Source organism: Pantherophis guttatus, chromosome 6 (genome assembly GCF_059756535.1).
Source record: "Pantherophis guttatus breed Tessera chromosome 6, ASM5975653v1, whole genome shotgun sequence".
NCBI lineage: Eukaryota > Metazoa > Chordata > Lepidosauria > Squamata > Colubridae > Pantherophis > Pantherophis guttatus.
Window position 1 is genome coordinate 86,905,322 of NC_142068.1, and position 17,698 is coordinate 86,923,019.

The 17,698-nt window shown below is 41.2% G+C and overlaps 1 protein-coding gene across 1 annotated transcript in view; it reads right to left on the reverse strand.

Moving 5' to 3' along the window:
• The window catches only part of RET (ret proto-oncogene), a 121,396-nt gene that overhangs the window by 25,230 nt on the left and 78,468 nt on the right, over positions 1-17,698 (reverse strand). The window contains exons 6-11 of the mRNA XM_034423448.3: positions 17,074-17,273; positions 13,800-14,058; positions 11,868-11,993; positions 10,290-10,400; positions 9,550-9,669; positions 5,178-5,431 (exon numbers count right to left, since the gene is read on the reverse strand). Of these exons, the coding sequence (XP_034279339.2) occupies positions 5,178-5,431; positions 9,550-9,669; positions 10,290-10,400; positions 11,868-11,993; positions 13,800-14,058; positions 17,074-17,273 (1,070 nt within the window). The remainder of the gene's footprint in view (positions 1-5,177; positions 5,432-9,549; positions 9,670-10,289; positions 10,401-11,867; positions 11,994-13,799; positions 14,059-17,073; positions 17,274-17,698) is intronic.

The following is a 17,698-nucleotide window of genomic DNA, read 5'->3' on the forward strand; positions in this document are numbered from 1 at the left end:
TCTCTATCAAAAAGCACATAACTAACAAATAAACTATTGTAATGAACAGAAACATGTGGGATGTTTGATGTTCATACGGGCTTAATATGGTCAGATCGCAAAATGCACATGGAAACCCGTGATTTGCAAATAATAACACCCAACTTTTGTTATAGAGCAGGGATGCCAAACTTGATTTCATTGAGGGCCACATCAGGGTTGTGTTTGACCTCCGGGGGCTGGGGTGGGCGTGGCCAAGGTAAATGTGGCCAGTTCGACATCACTCATGTCGTGGGCACTGGTGGCAGCTCAAGCACTCTGCCCCTGAAAACAGGCTCCTGAGCTCCGTTTTCAGCTGCGATGGCCTCCTGCAGCCCTCTACCAGCAAAAATGAAGGTTGGGAGGGCCACCCGCAGCCCTCCCTAGCTCAGTTTTGCCTGGCAGAGGCACTGTGGGCTGGTCTTTTGCTGCTTCCACGGTGGCTTCGTGGACCAGATCTAAGCACCCCGCAGGCCGGATCTGGCCCCCAGGTCTTGAGTTTCACACTTATTTATTTATTTATTTTATTCAATTTGTATACCACCCTTCTCCTAGTGGACTCAGGGCGGTGCACAGCCAAAACTAAAACACATAACAATACAAAATTTAAAATTATTAAAGAATTATATACTTTGGCCCAATTATAAAACAATTCGAATTAAAACCCATTGACAGATTAAAAGCTAAACAACTAAAAAACTAAAAAAAGGGGGGGGTTCACGCCAGCTCTACTTGATGGAAAAGAAAAGTTTTCAGGGCACGGCGAAAGACCCGGAGATCCGATATCCTTCTTATCTCCGGGGGCAAATCGTTCCAGAGGGCGGGAGTTGCCACAGAGAAGGCCCTCCCCCTTGGGGTCGCCAGCCGACATTGCCTGGCTGACGGCACCCTGAGGAGTCCCTCTCTGTGGGAGCGTACTGGTCGGTGGGAGGCTATCGGCGGCAGAAGGCGGTCCTGCAAATACCCAGGTCCTATGCCATGGAGCGCTTTAAAGGTGGTAACCAACACCTTGAAGCGCACCCAGAAGACCACTGGAAGCCAATGCAGCTCACGCAGGAGAGGTGTCACATGGGAGCGACCCCTCGCTCCCATAATCTCCCGCGCGGCCGCATTCTGCACCAGTTGGAGCCTCCGGGTATTCCTCAAGGGGAGCCCTATGTAGAGAGCGTTACAATAGTCCAGGCGGGAAGTGACGAGCACCTGAGTGACTGTGCATAAGAAATCCTGATCCAGAAAGGGACGCAACTGGCGAATCAGGCGGACCTGATAAAAAGCCCCCCGGGCCACGGCCGTCATATGCTCTTCTAAAGACAGCCGTGCATCCAGGAGGACCCCCAAGTTGCAAGCCCTATCCATGGGGGCCAATAACTCGCCCCCAATAGCCAGCGATGGCACCAGCTCGCTATATCGGGACGCCGGAAGCCACAGCCACTCGGTCTTGGAAGGGTTGAGTCGAAGCCTGTTACTCCCCATCCAGATCCGCACGGCCTCCAGGCACTGGGACTTCAAGGGCATCGTTGGGATGGCCTGGGGTGGAGATGTACTTCTGCTTTAGATAAGATGACCAATCATCCTCCTTTAGGGAGGACAGTCCTTCTTTTGTAAGTTCTGTCCTCTCTCAAAAAGCGTCCTCCTACAGGTCCTCCTTTTCAATACTTGAAGACTAATCTGTAAATCTCCGTATTCGATCGATACCGAGGCAATCCGTTGCATGTGATGTGACATATTTGTATTTGACATGACGATTCATCAAGGCTCGGTACAGTGCGGCGAGATGCGATTACGAGATGCATGCGCTCCGCACAGGAGAATTGTTTTGAGAGAGTGCGCCGTGCGCAAGTGGCTTTGTTTACTTCTTACCGAAACATGACATGGCACACACACACGTGTCCTCCTTCTCATTCTAAAAAAGTTGGTCTTTACTTTACTTTAGAGAGTATTTCAGCCTTCCACCTAACATCTAATTGCGATCCATAAACATTCTATTTAATCATATCAATGTATACTCAAATACTTTGGCCACCTAATGAGAAGGAAGGACTCACTGAAGAAGAGCCTAATGCTGGGAAAGATTGAGGGCAAAAGAAGAAGGGGACGGCAGAGAACGAGGTGGCTGGATGGAGTCACTGAAGCAGTCGGTGTGAGCTTAAATGGACTCCAGAGGATGATAAAGGACAGGAAGGCCTGGTGGAACATTGTCCATCAGGTCGCGATGGGTTGGACACAACTTTGCAACAACAAAATACCAATGTATTAATGCTAGGCCATGTTAGTTTTAAAGTTCCTGACTTCTTAATCCATTCCACTTTTTTCTAATGTTTGCTTTTAAGCCACCCATGAGGGAAAATAATTCTATTGATCAATCAGAAATAGAGGGGATAAATAAAACCTGTTAGCTGTTACATGCACACCTCCATTATATATTGAATTTTTAACCAACAGAAGAGATTATTTGTACCTGAGGGTTGCACTGATGATGTTACCTAGTTTGGTAATGAAGTGTCTGCAAGAAAACGCAAGGCTCAGAGCACCAAACACATTGAATTTTTATGTGCAGCTTTCTTTAAGGTACATTAAAAAAAAAAAAAGAATGGAAATACCCTGATATATGTATCTTTTAGAAACACAAACATCTCTTACACTGTTTTTTTTTTATTTTAAAAAATGTGAATGCAGCCAGAAATTATGTTTTCCCCACCCACTCTGCATGTGCCTCTCTCAAGCAAATGCTTTATTGTATAAAATTTTGGCATGGAACACAATGGGAAATAAAGTTGAAGGAGTTGTTTGATTAAAGCTCACTAGATTGCATGGGAAAAATTAAAACTAAGATGCAGGTAGATGGATTATTGCTGGGAAAAAAATCTTTCCAGATGAAAAGATCTTTTTTGAATCAAGCTGACCATCCAGCCTGATTAGATCTCAGAGAGTCCGAGGTAGTTTTTGCTAGCTGTAGCTTTTCTACAGCTTTCTATAGATTCAGGCAGGCAGGCAGAAACGGACACATGATAGATAGATAGATAGATTCTAACCACTTTGCCACCACGGATGGATAGATATAGATGATGGATGGATATATGGAAGGTAGGCAGGTAGGTAGGTAGGTAGGTAGGCAGGCAGATAGGTAGATAGATAGATAGATAGATAGATAGATAGATAGATAGATAGATAGATAGATAGATGATGGATGGATGGATGGATGGATAGATAGATGGATAGACAGACAGATAAATGAATGGATGGATAGATAGATAGATGGAAGAGATAGATAGATAGATAGATAGATAGATAGATAAATAGATAGATAGATAGATAGATAGATAGATAGATAGATAGATAGATAGATGGAAGATAGATAGATGGATGGATGGATAGATAGATGATGGATGGATAGATGGATGGATGGATGGATAGATAGATAGATAGATAGATAAAGTAAGATAGATAGATAGATAGATAGATAGATAGATAGATAGATAGATAGATAGATAGATACTGTAGATAGGTAGATATTGTGGGTGGGTGGGTGGGTAGAAGGAGGGAGGGAGGGAAGGATAGATAGATAGATAGATAGATAGATAGATAGATAGATAGATAGATAGATAGAAGATGGATGGATAGATAGATAAATAGATAGATAGATGATGGATGGATAGACAGACAGAGAGATAAATGAATGGATGGATGGATAGATGGATGGATGGATAGACAGACAGACAGACAGACAGATAGATATTGTGGGTGGGTGGAGAGAGAGAGACAGACAAGGAGAAAGAGAGAGGTGGGGGGGGGGCAGGCAGGCAGGCTGACAAGACAGACATACAGACAATTTTTTCCCAAAGGAATACAAATGAAGATACAAATGCCAAAGCTTTTCTAATGCATTTTGCACTTCAGTTTTTAAAACTAAAATTTAAATAAATTTGCCTGTTTGAAACTAGGGATTATTTTTGCTAAAAAAAACCCCACCACCCATACTTTAATCTTTCCTTAGAAAATCATGGTTAGTTAAAAAGAACAAAAAGAAAAGGCGTGACTGCAGTGTTAGACTAAGTATACGTTAACATCAGGTAACACACATACACACACTCCAATCTGCTTGAGAATAAACTCACGAACTGCTCTTGTTTCACAAGGAAAAATGCCTAGAAAAGTACTTCATCTATTTTTATCCCCAAATAGTAAGCCGAGATTTACCAGTGATCTTTCTGAAACTTGGTTAGTGCATTTTACTTGGTACCGAACAGTGGTGTGCCAGAACTAATATGGGCGGTAAAGAGCCGGTTAATGAATCCTTCCAAAAATCTTATTAAACCCTTTTTTTTCTTTACATTCCTTTCCTCCTCTACCTTCTACGTCCCTCAGTATTGTGGCCTGTCAGCGGCCTGTGCAGCTGGTAGCTGATTCTGACAGTGAGGAGGCTGGTGTGGTGATTCGCCAGCAGCCTGTGCAGCTGGCACCCGAGTCAGACAATGAGGAGGCTGGAGAAGAGTTGGTGCCAGAGGCGGGGATTCAGCCAGGGCCTTCAGAACCTTCAGAAGCTCCCATAAGTGAAGAGGAAGAAGAGGAGGAGCTTCTTCTAAATGCACGGGCGCGCAGGGCTGCCAAAAGGCAGGAATGGCTCCTCAGGAGGAGGTCTCCTCGAGAGTAAGGCTTGGGGTTAATTGGCCACTCCCCTAGCCTATTTAAGGAATGACGACGACTGAGCCATTTTGCAGAAAACAACTTTGTTCATATTCCTTCGTGTATTGACTCCAGAAACGTCTGATCGGCTCTTGCTTCTCTCTTTTCCTGCAAATTGCTTCTGAGCATTCTGCCAACCACAGTAAGCTTACGGTTAACTGAAAGACTGTACCTCAGAATTGAGTTATTATTTCTTGGACTCTTGGCGGCTGTTAATGAAGTTAAATTAACAGCCCTTATTCAGAAAAGACTGATTTAAACTGTACTTGTGTTTGAACAACTACTAAGTAAGCTCATTAGTAGTCCTTAATTAGTAAACTAAGGTTTGTACCGACTTTGTGTGTGTTGCGTTCTTTGTGGTCCGTAGCTGAGGCAGAACACTCAGGGACACGCTGTCTCGCAATAAGGCAAAGCCTCAAATAAAAGCCGGGTAAGTTATCTTCCTCATTAAGCAGCTGAAAATGAAAAGAACTTACAGGTATTTTAAATGCATCTACTGACATTTGGTTCTCGGAGTCCATCGATGGTCGACGGACATTATTGGATGAGTAGTTGATGGGATAGGCCTGAGCCGGCCGCCGGAAGGTCATCTCTGCCGAGGCGATGGGTGTTTTTGGCGCATTCTTGTGGTATCGATGAATGAAGTAGGAAGAGAGGACAACCGAGATGATGAAGGAGAGCACGACACCACACGCAATCACCATTTTGCACATGATATCACAAAAAGGTTCTGCAAAGAAAGAAGAAATATCTGAGATTCTTCTCTTCGCTCCTGATCTTGCTCTCCCTTCTTATGATCCTGTAATCCCTTAATTCTGGGTAGGATGAGAAGCTGAGCGTTTACTGGCCGGATGCCCTTCCTGACGCCTATGTGGAGTTCACAGCAGATTTCTTTTTTTTTTATTGAAAAAGTTTTACAATTACATTTTCTCCCCAATCCCCCCCCCCAACCTTCCCAAACCTCCCAAACCCCCCTAACCCTCCCCTCCCCCCCAGACTTCCTCAAATTGTAATCCAAATCAAAATCCCCTTTTTATAAAACTTGAACCCGTCCACCCCCCGTTTATTTTTCACATCTTCACAAAGTTCTATTATTATTCTATCCCTATATAATACTTTCAGTTAAAAGCTATCTGATATTTCCTAGTTTGATATTTATTCTGCACATAATCTATCCACTTTTTCCACTCCCATACATAAGTCTCTTGTGAGCGATCTTTTAAATATGCTGAAATCTTCGCCATCTCTGCAAAACTGGCCATCTTCAAAGTCCATTCTTCAATAGTAGGCATAGCTTCATTTTTCCAATATTGACCTATCAATATTCTCGCTGCAGTTATCATATACAATATCAACTTTGTTTCACCCAATGTAAAACCCTTAGCTATACCTAATAAAAACAATTGTGGAGAAAACTGAATTTTTTTCTTCAAAACATTCTGCATAACCCACCAGATTTTTATCCAAAAAGCCTTCACTTTCTTACATGTCCACCACACATGATAATATGTGGCATCTAGGCAATCACATCTCCAGCATTTTGGTTGAACATTAGGGTACATGCACGACAATTTCTTAGGATCTAAGTGCCATCTATAAAACATTTTGTAAAAATTTTCCCTCAAGTTCTGCAACTGTGTGAATTTAACATTCTGAACCCAAATTTTTTCCCATGTTTCCAACATCACTGGTTCTGCAAAATTTTGTGCCCACTTTATCATGCAATCTTTAACCAATTCAGTTTCTGAATCCCTTTCTAACAAAACATTATAAACCCTTTTAATATGCGTTGGACCTTTCTCTTTTATATGTCTAACCAATTCTTCCTCATGCATCATTATACCAGTTTTTTGGTCCTCTTTCCATCTCAATTGAAGTTGATTATACTGTAACCAAGTTAAATTAATCCCTTCTTCCAACAGCGTTTCTAAAGTCTTCAGTTGCCATCTGCAAAAAGAACTTTATATAAAAACCCCCCGAGTGACATTATATTTGTATTCCACATGATATGACCAAGATCGAGCCATAACGGTATTTTGTAATCCCATTTGAGTCGGTGCTTCTTCCAAACTCTCATCAAAGAGTCTCTAAGTATGTGGCTTTTGAATACTTTATCCACTTTGTTCTCATAAAATAAGTAAGCATGCCAACCAAATTCAAGATCAAAACTTTCTATATTCAATATTCCAGTCTTTTTCCTTCCAAACCAATCACTTGCTTGCGTCAAAGCTGCTGCTTCATAATATAATTGTAGGTTTGGAAGTTTAAGGCCTCCCCTTTCTGGAACATCTTGCATAATTTTCAGTTTAACTCTTGGCTTTTTCTCATTCCAGACAAACTTATTCAGTCCTCTTTGCCATTCTCTCAGTTGTTTATCACTTTTAAGCACCGGAATCATTTGAAACAAAAAAAGAAATCTTGGCAAAATGTTCATCTTAACTGCTGCTATTCTTCCAAGTAGAGACAGCTGCAGTTTTTTCCAGGTCTCCATATCTTTCTGTATGTCTCGCCACAACACCTCATAATTATTTTGAAACAGTTTCGTATTTGATTCTGCAACCTGAACTCCTAGATATTTAACCCTTGGTACTATCTCAAAACCTGCCTTGCTTTCAAGTTCCTGTTTTCGATCTTGTGTCATATTTTTAACTATCATCTTAGTTTTTTTCTGGTTCAATCTAAATCCTGATACTGTACCATATTGTTCTATAATGTCTTTCATCTGGATTATTGATTCCATCGGCTGTGTTAGGGTAACAACCAGATCATCTGCAAATGCCCTTATTCTGTATTCCTCTTGCCTTATCACTATTCCTTTCAAAGTGCTCGAGTCCCGTATTGTATTCAACAAGACTTCTAATGTTAAAATAAATAACAATGGGGATAATGGACAACCTTGTCTTGTTCCTTTTTCAATATTAAAGTCTGTTGTCAAACTTCCATTAATAATAATCTGTGCCTTTTGTTCTTGATAAATTGCTGAAACCGCCTGTATAAATTGATCCCCAAAGTCCATCTTTTTTAAAGTCTTTAATAGAAAGTTCCAATCCACTCTATCAAAGGCCTTCTCCGCATCCAAGAAAACCAGCAATGCAGGGATCTGTTTGTTCTTCTCGAGATATTCCAATAAATCTATAACTTGCCTTACATTATCCTTCATGTATCTGCCTTCTATAAATCCCGCTTGATCACAATGAATCACCTCTTGTATAACTGGCATCAACCTGTTGGCTAATACTTTTGCAAATATTTTATAGTCATTATTCAGAAGTGATATTGGTCTAAAATTCTCAGGTTTTTTAGGACCTATTTGCTCTTTCGGTATCAATGAAATATAAGCTGTTTTCCATGATGGGGGTATTTTACCCCCTTGTTGTATACTACAAAATAGATCTTTAAGATGTTCAATCATTTCTGCTTGTAAAGTTTTATAGTACACCGCAGTTAAACCATCCGTCCCAGGAGCTTTAGCTGTTTTCAATTGTTTAATTGCGGCAATAATCTCCTCAGCTGTTATAAGATGATTCATTCTCTCCTTTTGTTGATTAGTAATTTTTTTGACTCTTTTATTTTCTAGATACTTCTCTATAAGTCCATTCTGTGTATCATCTTTGGCATATAATTTAGTATAATAATCTACAAAAACTTCTTTAATTAATTTTTGTTGAGAAATTTCCTTCCCTCCAGTATCAATACTATCAATGATCCGTGTACTCTGCTTCTTCCTTAGTGTATAAGCCAACCATCTGCCCGGTTTATTAGCGTTACAAAATGTGTTATGTTTCGCAAATTGTAAATTTGTTGCTGTTTGTTCCGCCATAAGCATTTGAAATTGATCTTTCAGAAGTTTTATAGCTCCTCGTATTCTTTCATCTGTTGGGTTTTTTATAAGTAACTGTTCTTTGTTCTTTATTTCTGCTTCCATTTCAGATCTTTTCTTTTGTTGATTTAATTTGTGTTTAGAGTTCATATGGATGAGTACCCCTCTCATATACGCTTTACTCGCATCCCACACAATTTCAACAGGGGTACCTTTATTCAAGTTCATTTCAAAAAATTCTTTCATCTGCTTTTTAAGTTCTGTTATGTTCTTTTCATATCTAAACAGATTTTCATTTAATCTCCATGATCGTCTCTCATTCTTTCCCATCTCAATTTCTATCCATACCGGGCTATGGTCAGTTAAAGTCCTTGGAAAAATCTTTGTTCTTTTTGTTTTTACAAGTAGGTCAGCTGATAGTAAAATAAAATCAATCCTAGAAAAGGATCTGTGTCTATCTGAAAAAAAAGTAAAGTCCAATTCTTTTGGGTTATGTATTCTCCAAATATCTTTTAATTCCAAATCTTCTTTCGTATCAAAAAAAGTCTGTGGTAGTCTAATCCTTGACTTCGCCGAACTCTTTTTATCTATTTTAGAGTCAATTACTCCATTCCAATCTCCCATAATTAAAATAGATCTATAGTCCCATTGCAATATTTTAGAATGCAAAGTTTTGTAAAAATTGTCCTGTTGTTGATTAGGAGCATACATTCCAATCACTAGAATTGGGCCACTTGCTGTGTGCAGTTCAATTGCTATAAACCTACCACATTCATCTGCTTCTATAATTTTAGCTGACAGTCTTTTATTTATATAAATAACCACACCATTCTTTTTTGAAGCTATAAAATGTGTTCCTAATCTTGAATTTATCAGATATTTTTGGTCTTGTGTTCTAACATGAGTTTCTTGTAAACAAATTATATCATTATATAATGATATTATATAATTATATCAGTGCTGAAAAGTTTTGCCATCACTGTGCCAGAACATCCAGCAATACGAGAGACTCACAACTTTAGACTTACCCCTGATATCATCTTTCGCACAGTAACAGCTTATTCCTGGAAAGCAGTGACAAACGCCATGTCCTGCCTTGATTCCAGTCCCATTAATTCCTTTCTGATGACCTCCAATAATGTTGGTTTCTAAATCAAAAGACAGATTGAAATAAGTTTAAACCGAGGCACAACGTTCAGTACCAAATGGCGTTTTCCTAATGAATATTTGAAACGTTCGCATATCAAAACAGCTGAAGCAAGTCTGAGTGAGAAAACTGGCATCTAACAGATTAACAGAGTCGGAAGGGATCTTGTAGATCATCTAGTCTAACCCCCTGCCTGAGCAGGAGACTCTACACTGTTTCTGACAGATGGCTGTCCAGTCTCTTCTTGAAAGCTTCCCGTGATGAAGTTCCCACAACTTCTGCAGGCAACTTCTGTTCCATAGGTTGATTGTTTGATTATTCTCACTGTCAGAAAATTCCTCCTCTAGGTTGAATCTCTCCTTGTTCACTCCTTCCTTTTTTTCCCCCCAAAAGGCAACTGAACTTTCTGTTTTTTCTCTGAAGATATTTTGCTTCTTATCCAAGAAGTTTCTTCAGCTCTTCAAGCAGTTATCCATCCAATCATTCCTCTCACCTGATCAGTCTTACCTGAACTCAAAGTCATCCACCAGATGCTATCACCTGTTGACTTAGGCATGGAAAGAAACCAAACAGGTATCAAAGCCAATAGTAATTTTTTTAAAAAAAGTTCGGATCCCATACTTGTGCAATCTTGAGGGCAGACTCTCTTATCTTTGTTTTCTACAGCATCGCAAATGCCGTCCGGACATGTCTTGATGCTTGGAGTACAGGTGGAGTAGTTGGTGGTTATTCCTAAAAAACAGAACAGGGTATCTGAATGCTCGGCAATGCATAAGACAATTCAAACCTATTCTTGAGGGAGTTTAATTGCTTGTGTGATATAATACTTTAGGTTTCTTCTTCAAATACAGCAGCTTCTTTTGCTAATATAATGATAATAAAGCCACGGTGCTATTTAGCTCATATGCACTGATGACGTGACCTCTAGTTGGGTAATGAAACCACCATGCTCAGAGAGCGCTAAGGTCCCCACAGTTCATATACAATGCTGAGTGATTGTGGGCCAATCCCCAGGGAGACTGGGAGTTCTAGTACCACCTTAGGCGTAAAAGCCGCCTGGGTGATTGTGGGCCAATCCCCAGGGAGACTGGGAGTTCTAGTCCCGCCTTAGGCGTAAAAGCCGGCTGGTTGACTGTGGGCCAATCCCCAGGGAGACGATTTCTAGTTGGGCATAAAAGCCAACTGGGTGACTGTGAGTTCTAGTCCCGCCTTAGGCATAAAAGCCAGCTGGGTGACTGTGGGCCAATCCCCAGGGAAATTGTGAGTTCTAGTCCCACTTTAGGCATAAAAGCCGGCTGTGTGATTGTGGGCTAATCCACAGGGAGAAGGTGAGTTCTAGTCCCACCTTAGGCGTAAAAGCTGGCTGGGTGACTGTAGGCCAATCCCCAGGGAGATTATGAGTTCTAGTCCCGCTTTATGCATAAAAGCCAGCTGGGTGACTGTGAGTTCTAGTCCCACCTTAGGTATGAAAGCCAGCTGGGTGACTGTAGGCCAATCCCCAGGGTGATGATGAATTCTAGTCCTGCCTTAGGCATAAAAGCCAGCTGGGTGACTGTGAGTTCTAGTCCCGCTTTAGGAATGAAAGCCAGCTGAGTGACGGTGAGTTCTAGTCCCACCTTAGGTATGAAAGCCAGCTGGGTGACTGTAGGCAAATCCCCAGGGAGATGATGAGTTCTAGTCCTGTTTTAGGCATAAAAGCCAGCTGGGTGACTGAGTTCTAGTCCCGCCTTAAAGCATAAAAGCCAGCTGGGTGAGTTTGGGCCAATCCCCAGGGAGACACTGAGTTCTAGTCCCACTTTTGGCATAAAAGCCAGCTGGGTGACTGTGGGCCAATCCCCAGGGAGACTATGAGTTCTAGTCCCACCTTAGCTATGAAAGCCAGCTGGGTGACTGTGGGCCAATCCCCAGGGAGACTGTGAGTTCCAGTCCCGCTTTAGGCATCAAAGTCAGCTGGGTGACTGTGAGTTCTAATCCCGCGTTAGACATAGAAGCTGGCTGCGTGACTTTAGACAAGTTTCTCTCAGCCTATATCAGGCCTGGATAACAAACCGGCCAGCGAATTCTTGTCATAACCAATGGATCAACAGTCAGTTGATCTCAAAAAAAAAAAAAAAAAAAAAATCGCACACATTTCACAAAGCTGCGTTTGCTGCACCTGTGGTTCAGCCCTAAGGTGGGTTTTCAAATATGCAACCATACCTTTCCCGCTTCCCTGCCTCCACTGACATTTTCCCATCAGTACTCCAACACCTCCACATTCTTCACACTCCGATCGCTTTTTGCTCGTAGCACAGGAATCTGGACAGTTCTTATCATTATGTATAACTGAGGAGAGAAAGAACACCAGTGGTATCGCTGTCACCCTCGTGTTGCCGAAATCCTTCTTGTAACCCACTAATGTCAGGCACGAAAAATAAGGATCACGCGTTAAGTTCCAGTGCAGAAGATTTATTGCTCGAGTCCACTCACAAAAAAAAAAATTTTTTGTATCTTTTCTTTTATGTACACTGACAGCGTATGCACCAGGACAAATTCCTTATGTGTCCAATCACACTTGGCCAATAAAGAATTCTATTCTATTCTATTCTATTCTATTCTATTCTATTCTATTCTATTCTATTCTATTCTATTCTATTCTATTCTATTTCTATTTCTATTCTATTCTATTTCTATTTCTATTCTATTCTATTCTACTCTACTCTACTCTACTCTATTATCCTATCCTATCCTATCCTATCCTATCCTATCCTATCCTATCCTATCCTATCCTATCCTATCCTATCCTATCCTAGTTAACTAGCAGTCAGCATTACATTGCTGGTCTAGCATCTAGGTCCGTGATGGCGAACTTATGGCACGCGTGCCTGGAGTGGTATGTGGAGCCATGTCGCCTGGCACACGCAGCGTCGCCTGTTCCTCCTCTGGGTTTCTGGCACTCATGCACGCGCGACCTTTTTGCATGACGCAGTGCCAGAAACTAGAAGAGCTGGTCTTCCATTTTCCTGTGTGAGCATGTGCGCCAACCAGCTGATCGTCGCATGCACATGTGCACCAGAATTCTGGGAGAGTAGCTGTCTGAAACCGGAAGTTCATTAGCTGAAATCGGAACGCGTGCGCATGTGCCTTGGGCAGCTCCTACATTTTCACGTGCGCGCTCCCTTTTCAGCACTCGGTGCCGAAAAGGTTCGCCATCATTGACCTAGGTGCTAGTTAGTGTTAGTTAGTTAGAGTTAGTGGAATTCAAAGGAGGGCTGGACTTGCAGTATTTTTGGACATGTAACGATTCTAGGCTGAGTCCTCTCTTGATTCTGCCTCCGGTCTCTACATGCCCTTCTCCTACATAGAAAAGTCTTCAGCCAGTGATCGACTTCATGGAGCGTGATGCAACTTCTTTGGTGAGTTCTTTCCTTCTTCTGGGATGTTTTCATGACTTCCCAGTCTAGCCTTCAGCCCTGAGTGAATCTGGTGTTCACTCACTCAAGCGTTCACCAAGAATTATTCTGCTTGGATTCTTCTGAGATCAGCCAAGGCTGGCTGGGAAATCCCCATTGAATATATGGATGCATCCATTAATGTTTCTACACCCCGGTATGGAACCTGAGTCATGGCCACTGGACTTCTTTTCTTTTTTGGGTTTGAAACGTTTTGCTGCTTATTCAAGTAGCTTCTTCGGTCTGAGCTAAGTAGCTCCTTGGATAAGTAAGTATTCTTCCAACTGTTCTGTTCTATTCTATTCCTATTCATTAACTGTTGTATCTTATGATTCTTGATGAATGTACTGTGAAGTGGTATATAAGTCTAAGGGCTTTTGCTAGATATGTATTTCCTCTTGTGTAAAAGCCTAAACAAAGTTGACTTATTTAACTCACTGAACAATAAAAGAAGTTGTACGAGAGCCTTGCCCTTAGGAACTTCAATTTTTAATTTGTTTCACAAGTGAAAGGGAACCAGCGATTTAGAGCAGGGGAAAATTTCATCATGAAAATCTCTGTTGCAATACCAGCAAGAACTGGACAAGGGGTAAACATTCCTTCATTCTTTACTTGCAGGGTCTGTTGTATATCAACTAACTCCACCCTCCTATTCAAGGGTAACCAAACTTCAGCTTTCTAGAAGCAGCAAAAGTCTTACGTGATCCTTCCAGCACGACAGTAAGATGAGTGTAAGCTTCCTTCCTGCTCCAGTCCTCTTTAGCTAGCACGGGGTAGTGGATTTCTCTGCACTCGGGGCTCTGCAGCACGGCTGAATTGTTCACGTATAGAATTCCGCACTTGTCACCGTGGCTCTGAGCCATCTCCACCGCATAGCAGCTGACATTTGGACTCTCTAAGCTGTATGTGATGTTGACGCCGTCAAACTTCATGCAGTTGTCAATGCAGAGTTTTCCTATCTAGGCTCAAAAAAAGAGAGAATGGGAACAAGAAAAGAGAAGCCATCAAAATGTCAGCAAGAGTTCCTGAAGAACAGCAAAGGAGGGGAGGGGAGGGGAGGGGAGGGGAGGGGAGGGGAGAGGAGAGGAGAGGAGAGGAGAGGAGAGGAGAGGAGAGGAGAGGAGAGGAGAGGAGAGGAGAGGAGAGAAGAGAAGAGAAGAGAAGAGAAGAGAAGAGAAGAGAAGAGAAGAGAAGAGAAGAGAAGAGAAGAGAAGATGAGACTTTGAAGGTCTTCTAGTCCAGTGGTCCCCCATCAGTGGTCCATGGCAGGCCAGAAGCCAGCCCATGCAAACAAGCGAAGCCCCATCCACAGGATGCAGGCAGCACATGAAACCACACCCCCTTCAGTCCACAGAAAAACCTCTCTCCACGGAATCGATCCCTGGTGCCCAAAAGGTTGGGGCCCACTGTTCCAATCCCCTGCTGGAGCAGGAGACCCTATACCATTCCAGACAAATGGCTGTCCAATCTCTATTTAAAAGCCTCCAATTATGGAGAACCCACAACCTCTGGCGGCAAGTCATTTCACTGACAAATTGTTCTAACTGTCAGGAAATTCCTCCTTAGTTTCAGGTTGGATCTCTCATTGCTTAGTTTCCATCCGTTGCTTCTGGTCTTGTCTTCAGGTGCTTTGGAGAATAGGTTGATGATCTTTATTACATACAGCTGAAATTGTAGGTGGGGATCATTTTGGATTTGTAGCTCCTTAGGAGTCTTCTCTAAGAACAGGAGATGTCATATGTATTTGATGATTATTTTCTCCTGCTATCCGAATGACAGCTGTCATGTCACTCCTGGCCCTTGGTAGCAGTTGTCCAATATTTGAGGGGCTGCCACAAAGAAGAAGGGGTCAACCTGTTTTTCAAAGCACAAAAAGCAGGACAAAAACCAATGGATGGAAATGAATCAAGGGGAGAAGCAACCTAGAACTAAGGTGAAATTTCCTGACAGTGAGAACAATTAATCAGGGGACAACTTTCCTCCAGAAGTTCTGGATGCTCCATCACTGGAGGTTTTTAAGAAGAAACTGGACAGACATTTGTCTGAAATGGTATAGGGTCTCTTGCTTGAGCAGGGGGTTGGACTAGAAGACCTCCAAGGTTCCTTCCAACTTTTGTTATTCTGTTATTCCTGTGTAATTAGTATCTGGTCTGCTGAAAAACCAACTCAAAGACATAATTTTCTCCTTGCTATGTTATTCTTTCTCAGTTTCTTGACTGATTATATTCCTCCTCCTTTTCCTTTGCTTGCCGAGTTAATAATAAATTTATTTACGGTCACAGACCAAAATGATGCTTGCCGAGTTAAATTTGCTGAAGTCCTACCAGACCTTCTTCATTGGATAGAAACAAAAAGTCCATCTCTGCTAAAAAGAATATTAAGATGCAGATAATTTATTTTTTAAAAAAATTTATTGATTTAGAAAAACCAAATTCGAGACTTGTAACAAACCCTTCCTAAACTGCTTCTCAATTTCATTTGTGATACTGTTTATCATAGGTTGGGAACTACTGTTCTCCAATGTTTTAAAGACTTCTGGGGAGTTTCAGAATTTTGCCAACAAACTTTCAAAATGCTACTTTACTCATGAATTAAAGGCCTCTTAAATGTGATTTTTGGAATGAGTCATCTTTTCTTTAGAAGTTCAAGAAAACAAGCAGGATGATAATGGCCTTTTAATGTGTTGCTATTCTTATTTCAATAAACTGAGGAGAAATATTCCGCCTGGAATTAAAGCGGATGAGTTTAAGACAATTAACATTTTGCAGTAATTTTTTCTTCATCGCAACATTAGTAACAAAACACATTTTTCCCCCTCTCCAGAAGTAAGACAAATCTCCCTGCTTTAATTTTATTATCTTCTTGGAATGTGATTTTTTTTTTTTTGGAGGAAATGCAGTTAAGATAACTTACCTGCAACAATGGTTGTGAATGGTTGGAATTGTGTGCTCATTAGAGCTGCATGCATATAAATTGAATTTATCTATTAACAAATGTGAACGATCTACAGATTAAGCCTCTGAAAAAGGAGCTAAACATTCCTTTCGAACAATGAAGGATGAATGAGTTCCTATTCTCTTTTATGAAATCCAGTTCTAAAACAGGACAGCCATTTACCAGCAAATCTGTCGCTTCTCATATGGTTTCATTTTTTAGAATTATCCTCATTTTTTTCTTCTTCTCTTTTCCTTCACTATTTTCTTCTGCTCTGGTGCTTGAAACATCTGCATTTTTTACTCAAATTGCACAAACTACCTAAGACGCTCGGTATCTCTAACACAGATAAAATATGAGCAATTTTGGATTGATAGGGATTGAAAAGTTACATTTTTCCAGCTCTGAAAACAGGCCTATGCACGGTCTAACAATAAACTAGATTAAGTGTAAAGATAACTCGGCACATGAGAAACAAATAAAGTAATATACATGCGTGCTTATACGGTGAAAGAGATTAGTAACATGCCATAATATACATTTACTCAAACACTTGCATCATAGTATCTTTTCTTTTATGTACTCTGAGAGCATATGCACCAAGACAAATTCCTTGTGTGTCCAATCACACTTTATTCTATTCATAGCGTAAAATCTGAGCATTGCAACGACAAAAATCGCCAGTCCAAATTAACTATAAATTAATTGCCTCCTTCTAAACTGCAAATACAGATCACTTCATCAACTAAACACTTCCTCTATAGCTTAATAATCTTTAAGCAGTTAATTATTTTGTCTTGGCAATCACTTTAAACATTTTATTAATTATAATTTACTGTTTTAATGCATGTCTAATAAATGTGCGCCTGTTAGGTGCGAAAGACCAGGTCCATACATGAAGGTTCAATTAAACAGATTTATTGCTGAAACTGTCTACCTCCCAACCATCTTTTCGTTCACAGGTATGTTTTCCCTGCTGATGATTTAATTCTAAGACGCTCATGTGTAAAAAAAAAAAAGAAGAGAGGTGCCATCCTCACTTGTGAAAAGTTGGCTGCGTTCCTGTTCACCGTGAACTGATATGTCGAGTTTGAGAACTGGATGGAGACTGGTAGGATGGAGACGTTGAAGTGAAGCGTCAAGGATTTGTCCGGTCCGTGGTACGTTGTGTCATTAACAATGACATCCAGCAGGATGGAACGGCTTTCCGTAATGGAAACGGTCCTTTTTAGTATCAACTCTGCAAAAAAAAATAGAAAATTCCCTACACTTTTAGCACTTGGGAGAAGGAAATACACAACAAAGGGAGACACCCAGTGGATGAAGAATGGACAGGCACTGGACCCTAAGAAAAACAGTAGTTTATGGGGAAATCTGGCCACAGACATACTGAAATGCAGAGTTCTGTTCCATAACACAACCCCCAAATCTTTTGAAGGAAACACTTCTGGTAGAAACAAAGACATTTATACCCTTAGCCTACAACCTATTCCCATTATACTGTCCTGAAAGAAAGAAGGAGAGGTCTTCTTGAAGGTCTTTAAGTCCAATCCCCTACCCAAGACAGGAGATTTGAGACCATCATGGTCAAATGGTTGCCCAAACTTTTCTCGAAAACTTCCAGCAATGGAGCAACCCACAACTTCCAGAGGGAAGCCATTTCCA